This window comes from Panulirus ornatus, chromosome 5, assembly GCF_036320965.1.
Source record: "Panulirus ornatus isolate Po-2019 chromosome 5, ASM3632096v1, whole genome shotgun sequence".
NCBI classification, from domain to species: Eukaryota; Metazoa; Arthropoda; class Malacostraca; order Decapoda; family Palinuridae; genus Panulirus; species Panulirus ornatus.
The window spans coordinates 27,803,787-27,824,841 of record NC_092228.1 but is presented as its reverse complement, the minus strand read 5'-3'; the positions used below and the strand labels follow the sequence as shown (position 1 = coordinate 27,824,841).

Here is a 21,055-nt window from a genome sequence, read left to right as displayed (position 1 = left end):
AAAAAAAACAGGAGATAATGTTGGGTAGCAGAGTGGTGAGAGTAAGTGAGCTTGGAAAGGAGATTTGTGTGAAGAAATACCAGGAGAGATCAAGAATAGAATGGCAAAAGGTGAGAGCAAAGAAGTTAAGGGAGTGGGTAAGGAATGGGTTGTATTTAGGGAAGCAGTGATGGCATGTGCAAGAGATGCATTTGGCTTGAGAAAGGTGGGAGGTGGATAGATTAGAAAGGGTAGTGAGTGGTGGGATGAAGAAGTAAAGTTGCAAGTGAAAGAGAAAAGAAAGGCATTTGGATGGTACTTATAAGGAGGGAGTGCAAATAACTGGGAGATGTATAAGAGAAAGCAGCAGGAGGTCTAGAGGAAGGTGCAAGGGTTGACAAAGAGGGCAAATGAGAGTTGGGGTGAGAGAAATATCATTAAACTCTAGGGAGAATAAAAGATGTTTCGGAAGGAGGTAAATAATGTGTGAAAGACGAGAGATCAAATGGGAGCATCATTAAAGGGGGACATTGATAACAAGTAGTGATGGAGTGAGTATTTTGAAGGATTGTTAAATGTGTTTGATGATAGCATGGCAGATGTAGGATGTTTTGGTTGGGATGGTGTGCAAAGTCAGAGTTAGGGAGAGAGGTTTGTTGAAAAGAGAGGTGATGAAAGCCTTGTGGAAGATGAAAGCCAGCAAGGTGGCAGGTTTGGATAGTATTGCGGTTGAATTTATTAAGAAAGGGGGTGACTCTGTTGTTGATTGGTTGTTAAGGACATTCATTATGTATGGATCATGGTGAAGTGCCTGAGGTTTGGTGGAATGCATGTATAGTGCTATTGTATTAAGGCAAATGGGGTAAAGGTGAGTTTTCAAACTACAGAGGCATAAGTTTGTTGAGTATACCTTTAAAATTGTATGAGAGGGTGAAGGCATGTGCAGACATCAGATTGGGGAGAAGCAGTGTGGTTTCACAAGTGGTAGAGGATGTGTGGATCAGATGTTTGCTTTGAAGAATGTGTCTGAGAAATACTTTAAAAAAAGATGGATTTATATGTAGCATTTGTGGATCTGGAGAGGGCATATGATATGGTTGATAGAGATGCTCTTTGGAAGGTATTAAGAATATATGGTGTGGGAAGTAACCTGCTAAAAGCAGTGATGTTTTTACCAAGGATGTAATGCATGTGTCCGAGTAGGAAGAGAGGAAAGTGAATGGTTCCCACTGAAGGTTAGTGTGTGGCAGTGGTGTGTTGTTTTATTTGTTCATTGATTGGGGTGGTTACGGAGGTAAATGCAAGAGTTTTGGAGAGAGGGGTGAGTATGCAGTTTGTTGGGGATGAGAGGGTCTGGGAAGTGAGACAGTTGTTGTTTACCGATACAGCACTGATGGCTGATTCAAGTGAGAAACTGCATATGGTGGTGACTGAGTTTGGAAAAGTGTGTGAAAGGAGAAAGCTGAGAGTAAATGTGAATATGAGCAAGGTTATTTGGTTCAGCAGGATTGAGGGACAACTTAGTTGGGATGCAAGTTTGAATAGAGAAAAATTGGAGGAAGTGAAGTGTTTTAGATGTTTAGGAGTGGACTTGGCAGCAAATGGAACCACAGAAGCGGATGTGAGTTAGGGAGGGGTCGAATGCCCTGGGAGTGATGAAGAATATGTGGAAAGAGAGATCATTATGTTGGAGAGCAAAAGTGGGTATGTTTGAAGGAATAGTAGTTCCAGCAATGTTATGTGTTTGCTAGGCATGCACTTTAGATAGGGTTGTGTAGAGGAGGGTGGATGTGTTGGCAGTGAAATGTTCAAGGATATGTGGTGTGAGGTAGTTTGATCAAGTAAGTAATGTAAGGGTAAGAGAGACATTTGGAAATAAAAAGAGTATGGTTGAGAGAGCAGAAGAGGGTGTGTTGAAATGGTTTGGACATATGGAGAGAATGAGTCAGGAAAGATTGACAAAGAGGATGTGTGTGTCATAGGTGGAGGGAACAAGGAGAAGCAGGAGACCAAATTGGAGGTGGAAGGATGGAGTGAAAAAAGTTTTGAGTGATCAGGGCCTGAACATACAGGAGGGTGAGAGGCTTGCAAGGAGTAGATTGAATTGGAACGATGTGGTATACTGGGATCGACATGCTTTCTATGGACTGAACTAGGGCATGAGAAGTGTTTAGAGTAAACCATGGAAAGGTCTGTGGGGACTGAATGTGGATAGGGAGCTGTGGCTTTGGTGCATTACACATGACAGCTAGAGACTGCATGGGAACGAATGTGGCCTTTCCGTTTGTATTCCTGGTGCTGCCTTGCTGAAGCAGGAGACAGTGGTGCTGTTTTTCCTGTGGGTCGGGGTAGCAACAGGAATCAATGAAGGCAAGCAAGTATGAAAATGTACATATGTATATATGTAATGTCTGCATAGGTGTGTGTTTATGTTGATATGTTTATGTGTATATGTGGGTGTTTATGTATAAATATGTGTATATGAGTGGTAAGCCATTCTTCATCTGTTTCCTAGCGCTACCTCACTGATGCGGGAAACAAAACAGTGATTATGTATGATAATGATAATAATATCTAATAGTTAACTTTTGTAACAGTGTCTAATGTGCTTACACTTTAAGATGATAGATAATTATGTTTTTTATTTTTCATAGGAAATGCATAAAATGAAAATTTTAATGCATAAAATGAAAATTTTTTGTGTATCTTTTCAGGGTAAATGTGTGAAAACTTTAAAGGGACACAGTAATTACGTTTTTTGCTGCAATTTCAACCCACAATCAAACCTCATTGTTTCAGGCTCAGTAAGTTACATGTCTATATTGATACATATGTTGTGTATGGAAAATAGTTTTTCTTGATATTTGTCATCGATTAATTCTGTTTAAAAAGTAACTATACTGATATTTATTAAGAAACATCTGTATCAATTCTTCTCATACAGTTTGATGAAAGTGTGCGTATATGGGATGTTAAAACAGGGAAATGTTTGAAGACCCTCCCTGCTCATTCTGATCCAGTCAGTGCTGTCAACTTTAACCGAGATGGAACCCTCATCGTCTCTAGCAGCTATGATGGCCTTTGGTAAGCTCATTAATTAATATTATGGATTATCCTTGAAGTAACAGTGAAAGATTTCCACCTCTGTATTCCCTGCATGTCATAGTCAGCAACTAAGAGGGGCAGGAGCAGGGGGTAAGATCAGGGTTGGTGTGAGGGCAAAAGCTAAGGAAGGGGTAGCACTATTGCTGAAGCAGTTGTAGGAAAGTGTAAAGAGGTTAACTCTAGACTGATATGAATAAAAGTGAAAGTGGGTTGCAAGAGATAGGAAATTTTTAGTGCTCACACACCGTGCTATGGAAAGGGATACAATGAGAGGCAAGCATGGGTGTTGAATGAGTGTGTCAGCAGCTTTGATGCAAAAGATTGCATATCGGAAAGGGGATTTAAATGCAAGAGTAAGTACCAAGGCAGTTGAGAGCATAATTGGTAGACATGGGGTATCATTGAAATGATTAGTAACTATGAACAACTTCTGGAGTTGTGTGCTGAAAAAGGGTTGATGACTGGGAACTTGGTTTAAAGAGAGCCATACGCAAGTATGCATTGGTAAGTAGATGGTGAGGTGCCTGAGGATTGGCGGAATGCGTGCATAGTGCCATTGTACAAAGGCAAAGGGGATAAGAGTGAGTGCTCAAATTACAGAGGTATAAGTTTGTTGAGTATTCCTGGTAAATTATATGGGAGGATATTGATTGAGAGGGTGAAGGCATGTACAGAGCATCAGATTGGGGAAGAGCAGTGTGGTTTCAGAAGTGGTAGAGGATGTGTGGATCAGGTGTTTGCTTTGAAGAATGTATGTGAGAAATGCTTAGAAAAGCAAATGGATTTGTATGTAGCATTTATGGATCTGGAGAAGGCATATGATAGAGTTGATAGAGATGCTCTGTGGAAGGTATTAAGAATATATGGTGTGGGAGGCAAATTGTTAGAAGCAGTGAAAAGTTTTTATCGAGGATGTAAGGCATGTGTACGTGTAGGAAGAGAGGAAAGTGATTGGTTCTCAGTGAATGTAGGTTTGCGGCAGGGGTGTGTGATGTCTCCATGGTTGTTTAATTTGTTTATGGATGGGGTTGTTAGGGAGGTAAATGCAAGAGTTTTGGAAAGAGGGGCAAGTATGAAGTCTGTTGGGGATGAGAGAGCTTGGGAAGTGAGTCAGTTGTTGTTCGCTGATGATACAGCGCTGGTGGCTGATTCATGTGAGAAACTGCAGAAGCTGGTGACTGAGTTTGGTAAAGTGTGTGAAAGAAGAAAGTTAAGAGTAAATGTGAATAAGAGCAAGGTTATTAGGTACAGTAGGGTTGAGGGTCAAGTCAATTGGGAGGTGAGTTTGAATGGAGAAAAACTGGAGGAAGTGAAGTGTTTTAGATATCTGGGAGTGGATCTGGCAGCGGATGGAACCATGGAAGCGGAAGTGGATCATAGGGTGGGGGAGGGGGCGAAAATTCTGGGAGCCTTGAAGAATGTGTGGAAGTCGAGAACATTGTCTCGGAAAGCAAAAATGGGTATGTTTGAAGGAATAGTGGTTCCAACAATGTTGTATGGTTGCGAGACGTGGGCTATGGATAGAGTTGTGCGCAGGAGGATGGATGTGCTGGAAATGAGATGTTTGAGGACAATATGTGGTGTGAGGTGGTTTGATCGAGTAAGTAACGTAAGGGTAAGAGAGATGTGTGGAAATAAAAAGAGCGTGGTTGAGAGAGCAGAAGAGGGTGTTTTGAAATGGTTCGGGCACATGGAGAGAATGAGTGAGGAAAGATTGACCAAGAGAATATATGTGTCGGAGGTGGAGGGAACGAGGAGAAGAGGGAGACCAAATTGGAGGTGGAAAGATGGAGTGAAAAAGATTTTGTGTGATCGGGGCCTGAACATGCAGGAGGGTGAAAGGAGGGCAAGGAATAGAGTGAATTGGAGCGATGTGGTATACCGGGGTTGACGTGCTGTCAGTGGATTGAATCAAGGCATGTGAGGCGTCTGGGGTAAACCATGGAAAGCTGTGTAGGTATGTATATTTGCGTGTGTGGACGTATGTATATACATGTGTATGGGGGTGGGTTGGGCCATTTCTTTCGTCTGTTTCCTTGCGCTACCTCGCAAATGCGGGAGACAGCGACAAAGCAAAAAAAAAAGAAAAAAAAAAAAAGTAGATGGTGTGCAAAAGAGAGATTCTTGGATGTTGATGAATTGAGATGGGCAGGTAGAGGGATGTCTGATCATTACATGGTGAAGGCAAAATGAAGACTTTTTGGAAGTTTTCAGAAAAGAAAAATTGATAGTCCTGAAAAGAGGGTGGTGAAAGTGAGCGAGCTTGGAAAGGAGAAGTGTATGAAGAAATTCCAAGGATTGGGTGTAGAATGGCTTAAGATGAGAGTAAACAAAGAAAGGGAAGTGGTTGAGGAGTGGGAGATATTTAGGGAAGTAGTGCTGGCACATGAGGGAAGTGCATGGTGTGAGGAATGTGGGAGATGGTCAGGTAAGAGTGGGTAATGAGTGGTGGGATGATGAAATGAAGTTGCTGTTGTCAGAGAAGAGAGAGGTATGTGGACAGTACTTACAGAGAAAGAGGGCAAATGATTGGGAGGTGTACAAGAGAAAGTGGTAGAAGGTCAAGAGGGAGGTAAAGAGTTTGGAAAAGAGGGCAAATGAGAGTGGTGATTACCAGTAAACTTCATGGGGAGTAAGATGCCTGGGAAGAAGATTAATAGTGTCAGAAAGATAAAGAACAAGACAAATGGGGAAGTAGTAACAGGTAGTGATGATGTGAGGAGGTGATGGACTGGGAATTTTAAATGATTGCTGAATGTGTTTGATGATAGGTTGGCGGATGTAGGGTGTTTGGGAAGGGAATTATACAGGAGGAGATTCATGGAAAGTGGTTGGGTGAAGAGAGAAGAGGTGGTGAAGCCTGGTGTAAGATGAAGTGTGGCAAGGTGCATGGTATTGCACTTGAATTTTTAAAGATATAGGACAACTGTATTGTTGAGTTACATAAATACACAGACCTAAGGTCCAAGTGAGGTGGTCTGACCTTAACACCATTTGAAAAGTAAAAAAAATAAAGTGGTATCCCCTTGAAAGCAGGAAAAGAAAAGGATAACAAAACAAAGGCTCTCTTATCACCCTCAGCTCCCTCTAGCAACATGCCAAATGGAAAGCAAGGAGAAAAAATACTTTGTAGGATTAATATGCCTGAAGGAAATTTTCATAGGAGAGTTATAAGGTAAAACAAATTTGAATATATCATGCATTCCACCACCAGCAACATGCATCCCTTATGTTTTGTTATGATGACAATAGCAAGTGGGAGATGTATAAAAGAAAGAGACAGGAGGTCAAGAGAAAGGTGCAAGAGGTGAAAAAAAGGGCAAATGAGAGTTGGGGTGAGAGAGTATCATTAAATTTTAGGGAGAATAAAAAGATGTTCTGGAAGGAGGTAAATAAAGTGTGTAAGACAAGGGAGCAAATGGGAACTTCAGTGAAGGGCGCAAATGGGGAGGTGATAACAAGTAGTGGTGATGTGAGAAGGAGATGGAGTGAGTATTTTGAAGGTTTGTTGAATGTGTTTGATGATAGAGTGGCAGATATAGGGTGTCTTTGTCGAGGTGGTGTGCAAAGTGAGAGGGTTAGGGAAAATGATTTGGTAAACAGAGAAGAGGTAGTGAAAGCTTTGCGGAAGATGAAAGCCAGCAAGGCAGCAGGTTTGGATGGTATTGCAGTGGAATTTATTAAAAAAGGGGGTGACTGTATTGTTGACTGGTTGGTAAGGTTATTTAATGTATGTATGACTCATGGTGAGGAAAGTTGTTAGAAGCAGTGAAAAGTTTTTATCGAGGATGTAAGGCATGTGTATGTGTAGGAAGAGAGGAAAGTGAGTGGTTCTCAGTGAATGTAGGTTTGCGGCAGGGGTGTGTGATGTCTCCATGGTTGTTTAATTTGTTTATGGATGGGGTTGTTAGGGAGGTAAATGCAAGAGTTTTGGAAAGAGGGGCAAGTATGAAGTCTGTTGGGGATGAGAGAGCTTGGGAAGTGAGTCAGTTGTTGTTCGCTGATGATACAGCGCTGGTGGCTGATTCATGTGAGAAACTGCAGAAGCTGGTGACTGAGTTTGGTAAAGTGTGTGGAAGAAGAAAGTTAAGAGTAAATGTGAATAAGAGCAAGGTTATTAGGTACAGTAGGGTTGAGGGTCAAGTCAATTGGGAGGTGAGTTTGAATGGAGAAAAACTGGAGGAAGTGAAGTGTTTTAGATATCTGGGAGTGGATCTGGCAGCGGATGGAACCATGGAAGCGGAAGTGGATCATAGGGTGGGGGAGGGGGCGAAAATTCTGGGGGCCTTGAAGAATGTGTGGAAGTCGAGACCATTATCTCGGAAAGCAAAAATGGGTATGTTTGAAGGAATAGTGGTTCCAACAATGTTGTATGGTTGCGAGGCGTGGGCTATGGATAGAGTTGTGCGCAGGAGGATGGATGTGCTGGAAATGAGATGTTTGAGGACAATCTATGGTGTGAGGTGGTTTGATCGAGTGGGTAACGTAAGGGTAAGAGAGATGTGTGGAAATAAAAAGAGCGTGGTTGAGAGAGCAGAAGAGGGTGTTTTGAAGTGGTTTGGGCACATGGAGAGGATGAGTGAGGAAAGATTGACCAAGAGGATATATGTGTCGGAGGTGGAGGGAACGAGGAGAAGAGGGAGACCAAATTGGAGGTGGAAAGATGGAGTGAAAAAGATTTTGTGTGATCGGGGCCTGAACATGCAGGAGGGTGAAAGGAGGGCAAGGAATAGAGTGAATTGGAGCGATGTGGTATACCGGGGTTGACGTGCTGTCAGTGGATGGAATCAAGGCATGTGAAGCGTCTGGGGTAAACCATGGAAAGCTGTGTAGGTATGTATATTTGCGTGTGTGGACGTATGTATATACATGTGTATGGGGGGGGTTGGGCCATTTCTTTCGTCTGTTTCCTTGCGCTACCTCGCAAACGCGGGAGACAGCGACAAAGTATAATAAAAAAAAAAAAAAAGCAAGGGTAAACTTGAGCTCCAGCCTCAAGATTTACCTTACCTATATTCTTTCAAAGCAGGTGACTTGGGTTAATCAACGTTGGTATGTTACAGCTTGGACAGGGAGAGATCAGTGGTTCAGATGATAGTATGACATACCACTAACAAGTGTTGATTGATTAAATGAATTATTCATTAACAGAGAGTGACAGGTGATGATCAATCCCAATTTTGAAAATGTAAAGGACGTTGCTATGAACAACATTTTCAGGGAGCTTATTCCTCGTATCAGTGATGTCATTGGTAAAGAAATATTTCTTACTGCTTAGATTAGCTTGATGACCTCTTAAGTTTTAGTCCACATCCTCTCATTGGTAATCCTGGCACTACTGTCAAGAAATTTTCAATATTGACATCACTGAATCCTTTAAATATCTTAAAACATTGTATTATCTCGGAAATGCCTCTTGCTTAGGGAGAACAAATTTAATTCTGGCACTCTCTTTCTCGTGTGGTTTGTTATGCAAGGGAGGAGTCAATTTAGTTGCTCCTCACTGCACTGCTTCCAATTTATGATTATCTACGCTTAAGTGGGGGGGCCCAAAACTTTACTGCATATTTGAAGTGTGGACTAACTAGACTGGTATAGTGGCAATATCACATCCTTTCTGTTGTATGTATATTTTCTGTGTATAAATCATGACATTCTAATTCCTTTCTTATTAGCTTCATTACAATACTGGGAGACAGTAACCATAGTGACATCACACTCCAGTGCCGCAGACTGATCATTGTGAACCAGTTACTCTCCTCTCTTCCTACTTGTACACATGCCTTACATCCTTGGTAAAAACTTTTCACTGCTTCTAGCAGCTTATCTCCCATACCATATACTCTTAAAACCTTCCACAGAGCATCTCTTTCAGCCTTATCATATACCTTCTCCAGCTCCATAGATTCCGTAGACAAATCCATCTGTTTTTCTAAGTATGTCTCACACACATTCTTCAAAGCAAACACCTGATCCACACATCTACCACTTCTGAAACAACACTGCTCCTCCCCAATCTGATGCCCTGTACATGCTCTCACTCCCTCAATCACTACCCTCCCATATGATTTTCCAGGTATACTCAATAAACTTATTCCTGTGTAGTTTGAACTTTCACCTTTATCCTCTTTGCCTTTATACAGTGGCACTATACTTGCATTCCTCCAGTCCTCAGGCACTTCACCAAGATCCATACATAAACTTAATATCCTTGCTGACCCATCAGCAACACAGTCATCCCCTTTCTTAATACATTCAACTGCGAAATATGATCCAGTCCCACTGCCTTGCCAGATTTCATCTTCTGCAAGGCTTTCACTGCCTCTTTTTTTTTTTTTTCACCAAACCACTCTCCATGACCCTCTTACTTCACATACCACCCCAATCCAAACACCCTACATCTGCCACCTTATCAACAAACACACTTGACAATCCTTCAAAATACTTCAATCCTTCTTCTCATTCCATCACTATCTGTTATCACTTCCCCTTTTGCTCCCTTCACCAATGTCCCCATTTGATCTCTAGTCTTTTGCCCATTATTTACCTCTTCCAAAACATCTTTTTATTCTCACTGAAGTTTAATGATACTCTTTCACCCCACCTCTCATTTGCCCTCTTTATCAACCCCTGCCCCTTTTTCTTAACCTCCTGCTGCTTTCTCTTATACATCTCCAGTCATTTCACTCCTTGTAAGTACTGAATGCCTCTCTTTTCTCCTTCATTAGCAACTTTACTTCTTCATTCCACCTCTCATTACCCTTTTTGATCTGCCCACCTCTTTCTCATGCCACATGCATCTCTTGCACTTGCCATCAGTGCCTCCCTAAATACCTACCATTACTCACCTACTCTCCCTACTTCATTTGCTCTTATCTTTTGCCATTCTACACTCAATCTGTCCTTGTACTTCTTCACACAAGTCTCCTTTCCAAGCTCACTTACTCTAAGCACTCTTTTCTACCCGACATTGTCTCCTCATTTTTGAAAATATCTACAAATTTTTACAAAACATGCCTTCACAAGGTAGTGATCATACTTCCCACTGGCTGTCCCTCTCTGCACATTTACATCCAAAAATCTCTTTTAAGTGCCTGTCAATTGATATGCATTCTTTTAATGCCCGTTGACCATCTCTTACTCGCATACCTATAATTGTGTATATCTCTCCTTTTAAGCCAGATATTCCCAATCAGTCTTTTTTCATCACACAACTCCACAAGGTCTTCACCATTTCCATTCATTACACTGATTACTCCATATTTTTTATTTCTTATTATACTTTGTCACTGTCTCCCGTGTTAGTGAGGTAGTGCAAGGAAACAGACGAAAGAATGGCCCAACCCACCCACATTCACAGGTATATACATACACGTCCACACGTGCACATATACATTTCAACATATACACATATATACATATACTGACATATATATATATATATATATATATATTTTTTTTTTTTTTTTTTTTATACTTTGTCGCTGTCTCCCGCGTTTGCGAGGTAGCGCAAGGAAAGAGACGAAAGAAATGGCCCAACCCCCCCCCCATACACATGTATATACATACGTCCACACACGCAAATATACATACCTACACAGCTTTCCATGGTTTACCCCAGACGCTTCACATGCCTTGATTCAATCCACTGACAGCACGTCAACCCCGGTATACCACATCGCTCCAATTCACTCTATTCCTTGCCCTCCTTTCACCCTCCTGCATGTTCAGGCCCCGATCACACAAAATCTTTTTCACTCCATCTTTCCACCTCCAATTTGGTCTCCCTCTTCTCCTCGTTCCCTCCACCTCCGACACATATATCCTCTTGGTCAATCTTTCCTCACTCATTCTCTCCATGTGCCCAAACCACTTCAAAACACCCTCTTCTGCTCTCTCAACCACGCTCTTTTTATTTCCACACATCTCTCTTACCCTTACGTTACTCACTCGATCAAACCACCTCACACCACACATTGTCCTCAAACATCTCATTTCCAGCACATCCATACTCCTGCGCACAACTCTATCCATAGCCCACGCCTCGCAACCATACAACATTGTTGGAACCACTATTCCTTCAAACATACCCATTTTTGCTTTCCGAGATAATGTTCTCGACTTCCACACATTCTTCAAGGCCCCCAGAATTTTCGCCCCCTCCCCCACCCTATGATCCACTTCCGCTTCCATGGTTCCATCCGCTGCCAGATCCACTCCCAGATATCTAAAACACTTCACTTCCTCCAGTTTTTCTCCATTCAAACTCACCTCCCAATTGACTTGACCCTCAACCCTACTGTACCTAATAACCTTGCTCTTATTCACATTTACTCTTAACTTTCTTCTTCCACACACTTTACCAAACTCAGTCACCAGCTTCTGCAGTTTCTCACATGAATCAGCCACCAGCGCTGTATCATCAGCGAACAACAACTGACTCACTTCCCAAGCTCTCTCATCCCCAACAGACTTCATACTTGCCCCTCTTTCCAAAACTCTTGCATTTACCTCCCTAACAACCCCATCCATAAACAAATTAAACAACCATGGAGACATCACACACCCCTGCCGCAAACCTACATTCACTGAGAACCAATCACTTTCCTCTCTTCCTACACGTACACATGCCTTACATCCTCGATAAAAACTTTTCACTGCTTCTAACAACTTTCCTCCCACACCATATATTCTTAATACCTTCCACAGAGCATCTCTGTCAACTCTATCATATGCCTTCTCCAGATCCATAAATGCTACATACAAATCCATTTGCTTTTCTAAGTATTTCTCACATACATTCTTCAAAGCAAACACCTGATCCACACATCCTCTACCACTTCTGAAACCACACTGCTCTTCCCCAATCTGATGCTCTGTACATGCCTTCACCCTCTCAATCAATACCCTCCCATATAATTTACCAGGAATACTCAACAAACTTATACCTCTGTAATTTGAGCACTCGCTCTTATCCCCTTTGCCTTTGTACAATGGCACTATGCACGCATTCCGCCAATCCTCAGGCACCTCACCATGAGTCATACATACATTAAATAACCTTACCAACCAGTCAACAATACAGTCACCCCCTTTTTTAATAAATTCCACTGCAATACCATCCAAACCTGCTGCCTTGCCGGCTTTCATCTTCCGCAAAGCTTTCACTACCTCTCCTCTGTTTACCAAATCATTTTCCCTAACCCTCTCACTTTGCACACCACCTCGACCAAAACACCCTATATCTGCCACTCTATCATCAAACACATTCAACAAACCTTCAAAATACTCACTCCATCTCCTTCTCACATCACCACTACTTGTTATCACCTCCCCATTTGCGCCCTTCACTGAAGTTCCCATTTGTTCCCTTGTCTTACGCACTTTATTTACCTCCTTCCAGAACATCTTTTTATATATGACATATATACACTTTGACACTTTGACACTGGTCGTCGTCAGAATCTTTCACTGTCTTTCAAAACGCCATGGATAAGATATCCATGGATATGGTTACGTCAAGTAATATATGCATATACAAGTAAAGCATCCTCCTCGAAGGCTCAGAGTGGGGTGCCCAAATGTGTGTGGATGTAACCAAGATGTGAAGACCCTTACTGGAAAAACAATCACTCTTGAAGTAGAACCTTCAGACACAATTGAAAATGTGAAGGAAAATAGTGAAATTGGAGAAAAAATGTAGCTTAGACATTGAAGCTTATTGATACAGTGGTTAAATTGATGAGAACTGCTATTGACGTTTGTGTAAATAAATTATACATTTCCTTTTTTCCATAGCCAGAGGTTGAACCATTATGTGACATTCATTTTTTTTCATTCATTTCAAGCTAGAAGTTTCAGTTTTCTAAATTGTTTCTTACATTTTTCATATGTATATATATGTATGTGTGTGTGTGTGTATATGTGCGTATGTATGTGTATGTGTGTGTATATGTATATATATATGTATATTATCCCTGGGGATAGGGGTGAAAGAATACTTCCCACGTATTCCTCGTGTGTCGTAGAAAGCGACTAGAGGGGACGGGAGCGGGGGGCCAGAAATCCTCCCCTCCTTGTATTAACTTTCTAAAATGGGAAACAGAAGAAGGAGTCACGCGGGGAGTGCTCATCCTCCTCGAAGGCTCAGAGTGGGGTGCCTAAATGTGTGTGGATGTAACCAAGATGTGAAAAAAGGAGAGATAGGTAGTATGTTTGAGGAAAGGAACCTGGATGTTTTGGCTCTGAGTGAAACGAAGCTCAAGGGTAAAGGGGAAGAGTGGTTTGGGAATGTCTGGGGAGTAAAGTCAGGGGTTAGTGAGAGGACAAGAGCAAGGGAAGGAGTAGCAATACTGCTGAAACAGGAGTTGTGGGAGTATGTGATAGAGTGTAAGAAAGTAAATTCTCGATTAATATGGGTAAAACTGAAAGTTGATGGAGAGAGGTGGGTGATTATTGGTGCATATGCACCTGGGCTCTCTTACCCTTACGTTACTTACTCGATCAAACCACCTCACACCACACATTGTCCTCAAACATCACATTTCCAGCACATCCATCCTCCTGCGCACAACTCTATCCATAGCCCACGCCTCGCAACCATACAGCATTGTTGGAACCACTATTCCTTCAAACATACCCATTTTTGCTTTCCGAGATAATGTTCTCGACTTCCACACATTTTTCAAGGCTCCCAAAATTTTCGCCCCCTCCCCCACCCTATGATCCACTTCCGCTTCCATGGTTCCATCCGCTGACAGATCCACTCCCAGATATCTAAAACACTTCACTTCCTCCAGTTTTTCTCCATTCACACTCACCTCCCAATTGACTTGACCCTCAACCCTACTGTACCTAATAACCTTGCTCTTATTCACATTTACTCTTAACTTTCTTCTTCCACACACTTTACCAAACTCAGTCACCAGCTTCTGCAGTTTCTCACATGAATCAGCCACCAGCGCTGTATCATCAGCGAACAACAACTGACTCACTTCCCAAGCTCTCTCATCCCCCACAGACTTCATACTTGCCCCTCTTTCCAGGACTCTTGCATTTACCTCCCTAACAACCCCATCCATAAACAAATTAAACAACCATGGAGACATCACACACCCCTGCCGCAAACCTACATTCACTGAGAACCAATCACTTTCCTCTCTTCCTACACGTACACATGCCTTACATCCTCGATAAAAACTTGTGTGGAAATAGAAAGAGCGTGGTTGAGAGAGCAGAAGAGGGTGTTTTGAAATGGTTTGGGCACATGGAGAGAATGAGTGAGGAAAGATTGACCAAGAGGATATATGTGTCGGAGGTGGAGGGAACGAGGAGAAGAGGGAGACCAAATTGGAGGTGGAAAGATGGAGTGAAAAAGATTTTGTGTGATCGGGGCCTGAACATGCAGGAGGGTGAAAGGAGGGCAAGGAATAGAGTGAATTGGAGCGATGTGGTATACAGGGGTTGACGTGCTGTCAGTGGATTGAATCAAGGCATGTGAAGCGTCTGGGGTAAACCATGGAAAGCTGTGTAGGTATGTATATTTGCGTGTGTGGACGTGTGTATGTACATGTGTATGGGGGGGGGTTGGGCCATTTCTTTCGTCTGTTTCCTTGCGCTACCTCGCAAACGCGGGAGACAGCGACAAAGTATAAGAAAAAAAAAAAAAAAATGCACCTGGGCATGAGAAGAAAGATCAAGAGAGGCAAGTGTTTTGGGAGCAGCTGAATGAGTGTGTTAGTGGTTTTGATGCATGAGACCGGGTTATAGTGATGGGTGATTTGAATGCAAAGGTGAGTAATGTGGCAGTTGAGGGAATAATTGGTATACATGGGGTGTTCAGTGTTGTAAATGGAAATGGTGAAGAGCTTGTAGATTTATGTGCTGAAAAAGGACTGATGATTGGGAATACCTGGTTTAAAAAGCGAGATATACATAAGTATACTTATGTAAGTAGGAGAGATGGCCAGAGAGCGTTATTGGATTACGTGTTAATTGACAGGCGTGCGAAAGAGAGACTTTTGGATGTTAATGTGCTGAGAGGTGCAACTAGAGGGATGTCTGATCATTATCTTGTGGAGGCTAAGGTGAAGATTTGTATGGGTTTTCAGAAAAGAAGAGTGAATGTTGGGGTGAAGAGGGTGGTGAGAGTAAGTGAGCTTGAGAAGGAGACCTGTGTGAGGAAGTACCAGGAGAGACTGAGTACAGAATGGAAAAAGGTGAGAACAATGGAAGCAAGGGGAGTGGGGGAGGAATGGGATGTATTTAGGGAATCAGTGATGGATTGCACAAAAGATGCTTGTGGCATGAGAAGAGTGGGAGGTGGGTTGATTAGAAAGGGTAGTGAGTGGTGGGATGAAGAAGTAAGAGTATTAGTGAAAGAGAAGAGAGAGGCATTTGGACGATTTTTGCAGGGAAAAAATGCAATTGAGTGGGAGATGTATAAAAGAAAGAGACAGGAGGTCAAGAGAAAGGTGCAAGAGGTGAAAAAAAGGGCAAATGAGAGTTGAGGTGAGAGAGTATCATTAAATTTTAGGGAGAATAAAAAGATGTTTTGGAAGGAGGTAAATAAAGTGCGTAAGACAAGGGAGCAAATGGGAACTTCAGCGAAGGGCGCAAATGGGGAGGTGATAACAAGTAGTGGTGATGTGAGAAGGAGATGGAGTGAGTATTTTGAAGGTTTGTTGAATGTGTTTGATGATAGAGTGGCAGATATAGGGTGTTTTGGTCGAGGTGGTGTGCAAAGTGAGAGGGTTAGGGAAAATGATTTGGTAAACAGAGAAGAGGTAGTGAAAGCTTTGCGGAAGATGAAAGCCGGCAAGGCAGCAGGTTTGGATGGTATTGCAGTGGAATTTATTAAAAAAGGGGGTGACTGTATTGTTGACTGGTTGGTAAGGTTATTTAATGTATGTATGACTCATGGTGAGGTGCCTGAGGATTGGCGGAATGCGTGCATAGTGCCATTGTACAAAGGCAAAGGGGATAAGAGTGAGTGCTCAAATTACAGAGGTATAAGTTTGTTGAGTATTCCTGGTAAATTATATGGGAGGGTATTGATTGAGAGGGTGAAGGCATGTACAGAGCATCAGATTGGGGAAGAGCAGTGTGGTTTCAGAAGTGGTAGAGGATGTGTGGATCAGGTGTTTGCTTTGAAGAATGTATGTGAGAAATACTTAGAAAAGCAAATGGATTTGTATGTAGCATTTATGGATCTGGAGAAGGCATATGATAGAGTTGATAGAGATGCTCTGTGGAAGGTATTAAGAATATATGGTGTGGGAGGAAAGTTGTTAGAAGCAGTGAAAAGTTTTTATCGAGGATGTAAGGCATGTGTATGTGTAGGAAGAGAGGAAAGTGATTGGTTCTCAGTGAATGTAGGTTTGCGGCAGGGGTGTGTGATGTCTCCATGGTTGTTTAATTTGTTTATGGATGGGGTTGTTAGGGAGGTAAATGCAAGAGTTTTGGAAAGAGGGGCAAGTATGAAGTCTGTTGGGGATGAGAGAGCTTGGGAAGTGAGTCAGTTGTTGTTCGCTGATGATACAGCGCTGGTGGCTGATTCATGTGAGAAACTGCAGAAGCTGGTGACTGAGTTTGGTAAAGTGTGTGAAGAAGAAAGTTAAGAGTGAATGTGAATAAGAGCAAGGTTATTAGGTACAGTAGGGTTGAGGGTCAAGTCAATTGGGAGGTGAGTTTGAATGGAGAAAAACTGGAGGAAGTGAAGTGTTTTAGATATCTGGGAGTGGATCTGGCAGCGGATGGAACCATGGAAGCGGAAGTGGATCATAGGGTGGGGGAGGGGGCGAAAATTCTGGGGGCCTTGAAGAATGTGTGGAAGTCGAGAACATTATCTCGGAAAGCAAAAATGGGTATGTTTGAAGGAATAGTAGTTCCAACAATGTTGTATGGTTGCGAGGCGTGGGCTATGGATAGAGTTGTGCGCAGGAGGATGGATGTGCTGGAAATGAGATGTTTGAGGACAATGTATGGTGTGAGGTGGTTTGATCGAGTGAGTAACGTAAGGGTAAGAGAGATGTGTGGAAATAAAAAGAGCGTGGTTGAGAGAGCAGAAGAGGGTGTTTTGAAGTGGTTTGGGCACATGGAGAGAATGAGTGAGGAAAGATTGACCAAGAGGATATATGTGTCGGAGGTGGAGGGAACGAGGAGAAGAGGGAGACCAAATTGGAGGTGGAAAGATGGAGTGAAAAAGATTTTGTGTGATCGGGGCCTGAACATGCAGGAGGGTGAAAGGAGGGCAAGGAATAGAGTGAATTGGAGCGATGTGGTATACCGGGGTTGACGTGCTGTCAGTGGATTGAATCAAGGCATGTGAAGCGTCTGGGGTAAACCATGGAAAGCTGTGTAGGTATGTATATTTGCGTGTGTGGACGTATGTATATACATGTGTATGGGGGTGGGTTGGGCCATTTCTTTCGTCTGTTTCCTTGCGCTACCTCGCAAACGCGGGAGACAGCGACAAAGTATAAAAAAAAAAAAATATATATATACACATTTACATGATTCATACTTGTTGCCTTTATTCATTCCCATCATCACCCCACCACACATGAAATGACATGTGTGCAAAGTAGCGCTGGGAAAAGACAACAAAGGCCACATTTGTTCACACAGTCTCTAGCTGTCATGTATAATGCACCACAGCTCCCTTTCCACATCCAGGCCCCAGAAAACTTTCTATAATTTACCCCAGACACTTCACTTGCCCTGGTTCAAGCCATTGACAGCACTTCGACCCAGGTATACCACATCATTCCAATTCACTCTATTCCTTGCACGCCTTTCACCCTTCTGCATGTTCAGGCCCCAATCGCTCAAAATCTTTTTCACTCCATCTTTCCACCTCCAATTTGGTCTCCCACTTCTCGTTCCCTCCACCTCTGACACATATATCCTCTTTGTCAATCTTTCCTCACTCATTCTCTCATTTGTGACCAGACCATTTCAAAACACCCCCTTCTGCTCCTTTTACCACACTCTTTTTATTACCACACATCTCTCTTACCCTTTCATTACTTACTTGATCAAACCACCTCACACCACATATTGTCCTCAAACATCTCATTTCCAACACATCCACCCTCCGCACAGCTCTATCTATAACCCATGCCTCACAACCATACAACATTGTTGTAACCACTATTCCTTCAAACATACCCATTTTTGCTTTCTGAGATAGCTTTCTTGCCTTCCACACCTTTTTCAACACTCCCAGAACCTTTGCCCCCTCCCCCATCCAGTTACTTGCTTCCGCTTCCATGGTTCCATCCGCTGCCACATCCACTCCCAGATATCTAAAACACTTCACTTCCTCCAGTTTTTCTTCATTCAAACTTACCTCCCAATTGACTTGTCCCTCAACCCTACTGTACCTAATAACCTTGCTTTTATTCACATTTACTCTCAGATTTCTTCTTTCACACACTTTACCAAACTCAGTCACCACCTTCTGCAGTTTCTCACCCGAATCAGCCACCAGCGCTGTATCACCAGCGAACAACAACTGACTCACTTCCCAAGCCCTCTCATCCACAACAGACTGCATACTTGTCCCTCTCTCCAAAACTCGTGCATTCGCCTCCCTAACCACCCCATCCATAAACAAATTAAACAACCATGGAGACATCACGCACCCCTGCCACAAACCGACATTCACTGAGAACCAGTCACTTTCATCTCTTCCTTCTCATACACATGCCTTACATCTTCGATAAAAACTTTTCACTGCTTCTAGCAACTTATTCAAATATATATATTACAAGTATTGTTATGGTGATAAGTAATGTTCTCAGTCTCAAAACCAGGTCATCCAACTTACAGCAGATTTCTTTACCCTTAAATACACTTGGTGTTGATCACCGTCATGATTTGCCATATGATGTTACAAGAGAGTTGTTAGGTATATACTCTGTGATTAATATAATTCCCTTTTATTTCAGTCGTATCTGGGATACCACTTCTGGCCAATGTCTCAAAACACTCATCGATGATGATAATCCACCAGTTTCTTTTGTTAAATTCTCTCCAAACGGCAAATACATCCTAGCTGCCACACTAGACAACACCTTAAAGCTATGGGACTACAGTAAAGGCAAATGCCTTAAAACGTATACAGGACACAAAAATGAAAAGTACTGCATTTTCGCCAATTTTTCAGTAACGGGAGGAAAGGTAAGTGTTGATTGGCAAATAGTTTTTATCATAGGGGAAAAGTTTCATGGGGACTGACAGTTCCAAGCTATGAAGTGCTTACCCATATGTTTTTAACTATAGGAAACATATATACCCTGCTTGTGTATGCAAATTGTCATATCATGTGCATGCAGAAGTTCAGAAAAGTGGCATGCTGAATAACCCAGTTTATGCATCTTGTTGAGAGATAGATTAATGTGAAGCATGTTAATGGTTACCTAATATCTTTTCTTCTCTAGTTTTGTATTTAAGAGTAGGAAAATACTGACCTGCTAACAGTTTGTAGAGAATTGAAGTTGCAGCCGTTTGTTGATATTGTTATAGTTATTATTTTTTTTACTTGAATTATTGAAGCCTAGAGAAGGTTTTGGAAAAGAGGAAGTGAAATGAGTGAAAAGAGGGAGGTTAGAGGAAGTGAATGTGGAAAAGAGATGTGAAAAAAATACCAGGAGAGATTGTGTGTAGAATGGCAAAAAGTGACAGTGAAAGAAGCAAGGAGAGTGGATGTAGAATGGGAGTTATTTAGGGAAGTAGTTCTGGCATATGCAAGAGAATTGTGTGGCATATGGGAAGTGGGCTGGTGAGAAATGGTAGTCTGATGGAATAATGAAGTAAAGTTGCTAGTAAAAGAAAGAAGTGTATTGGTGGTTATTTCAGGGTGAGAATGCAAATGATTGGGAGATGTACAAGACAGTGGCATGAGGTTGAGAGGAAGGTGCAGTGATTGAAAAAAGGCAATAGTGAATTGGGATGAGCGAATACCAGTAAACTTTAGGGAGAATAAAATGTTTTAGAGAGAGGTTAATAGCATGAGAAAAACAAGAGAACAAATTATTGAAAGGAGCTTATGGAGAAATGGTAACTGGTAGTGAAGAGATGAGATGAAGTGAGTATTTTGAAGGATTGTGAAATTTGTTTGATGATATTGTGGCAGTTACAGGGTGTTTAGGATAGGAAGGTACATAAAGTGAGAGAGTCATGGAAAGTGGTTTGAAGAGAGAAGAGAAGAGGTGGTGAAAGCCTTGCTAAGATGAAATATGGCAAGGCAGCTGTTGTGGATTATGTTACAGTTGAAAATCTTAAAAAATGAAGTAACTATGTTGTTGTTTTGAGATTTCGATATCTAAACAGGACTCCCCAGTTTCTTAAAGGCATACTTAGCTATTTCTGTAATGTAAGGTTTCCCAAAAAGAGTGGATGGAACAGTAGTACTGAGAATTTTCATTAAATAGGGATGGAATTACAGAAACATCAAAGGAAAGAAAGTTGAGGAATTTTTGAGAGAGATGGGCAAAAACTGGGTCTTGTAGGCATTAAACTGGACCAGATATCCTCTCCTAGTCTGAGTTTACTGAGAAAGTTGTGTCGAGTCGAGATGCAGATCGGAGAGAGAAGGAGCAGAATGTGGAGGAATGCAGTGTTAAGTCATCAGAATATGTATGTCATTTGGTTATTTGTGGAAGATATGATGATGTTGAGAAAGAGCGTTGGTGATGACAGAACCTTGAGGGACACAGCTGCTGATGGAGTAAGGAGGAGAGGTTGATCTATCAACAACCACAGAAATAGAACGGCAAGAGAGGAAGCTCGAAATGAAAGAGCAAAGTAAAGAAGGGAAGCTTGTTGATATTAACTCAGTGTCACACCCTATAAAAAGCTTTGGTTATGTCAAGGGGAATTACATATGACTTCTCAAAATCTATCAGGGATGATGACCAGACATAGGTAAGATGATATAGAATATCGCCAGTTCATCTTGTTTTAT

General features: G+C 42.0%; 1 protein-coding gene across 1 annotated transcript in view; it reads left to right on the top strand.

Annotated features, from left to right (window-relative positions):
- The window catches only part of wds (WD repeat-containing protein wds), a 48,437-nt gene that overhangs the window by 11,131 nt on the left and 16,251 nt on the right, over positions 1–21,055 (top strand). Inside the window, exons 5-7 of the mRNA XM_071661864.1 lie at positions 2,694–2,783; positions 2,924–3,063; positions 19,038–19,269. Of these exons, the coding sequence (XP_071517965.1) occupies positions 2,694–2,783; positions 2,924–3,063; positions 19,038–19,269 (462 nt within the window). The remainder of the gene's footprint in view (positions 1–2,693; positions 2,784–2,923; positions 3,064–19,037; positions 19,270–21,055) is intronic.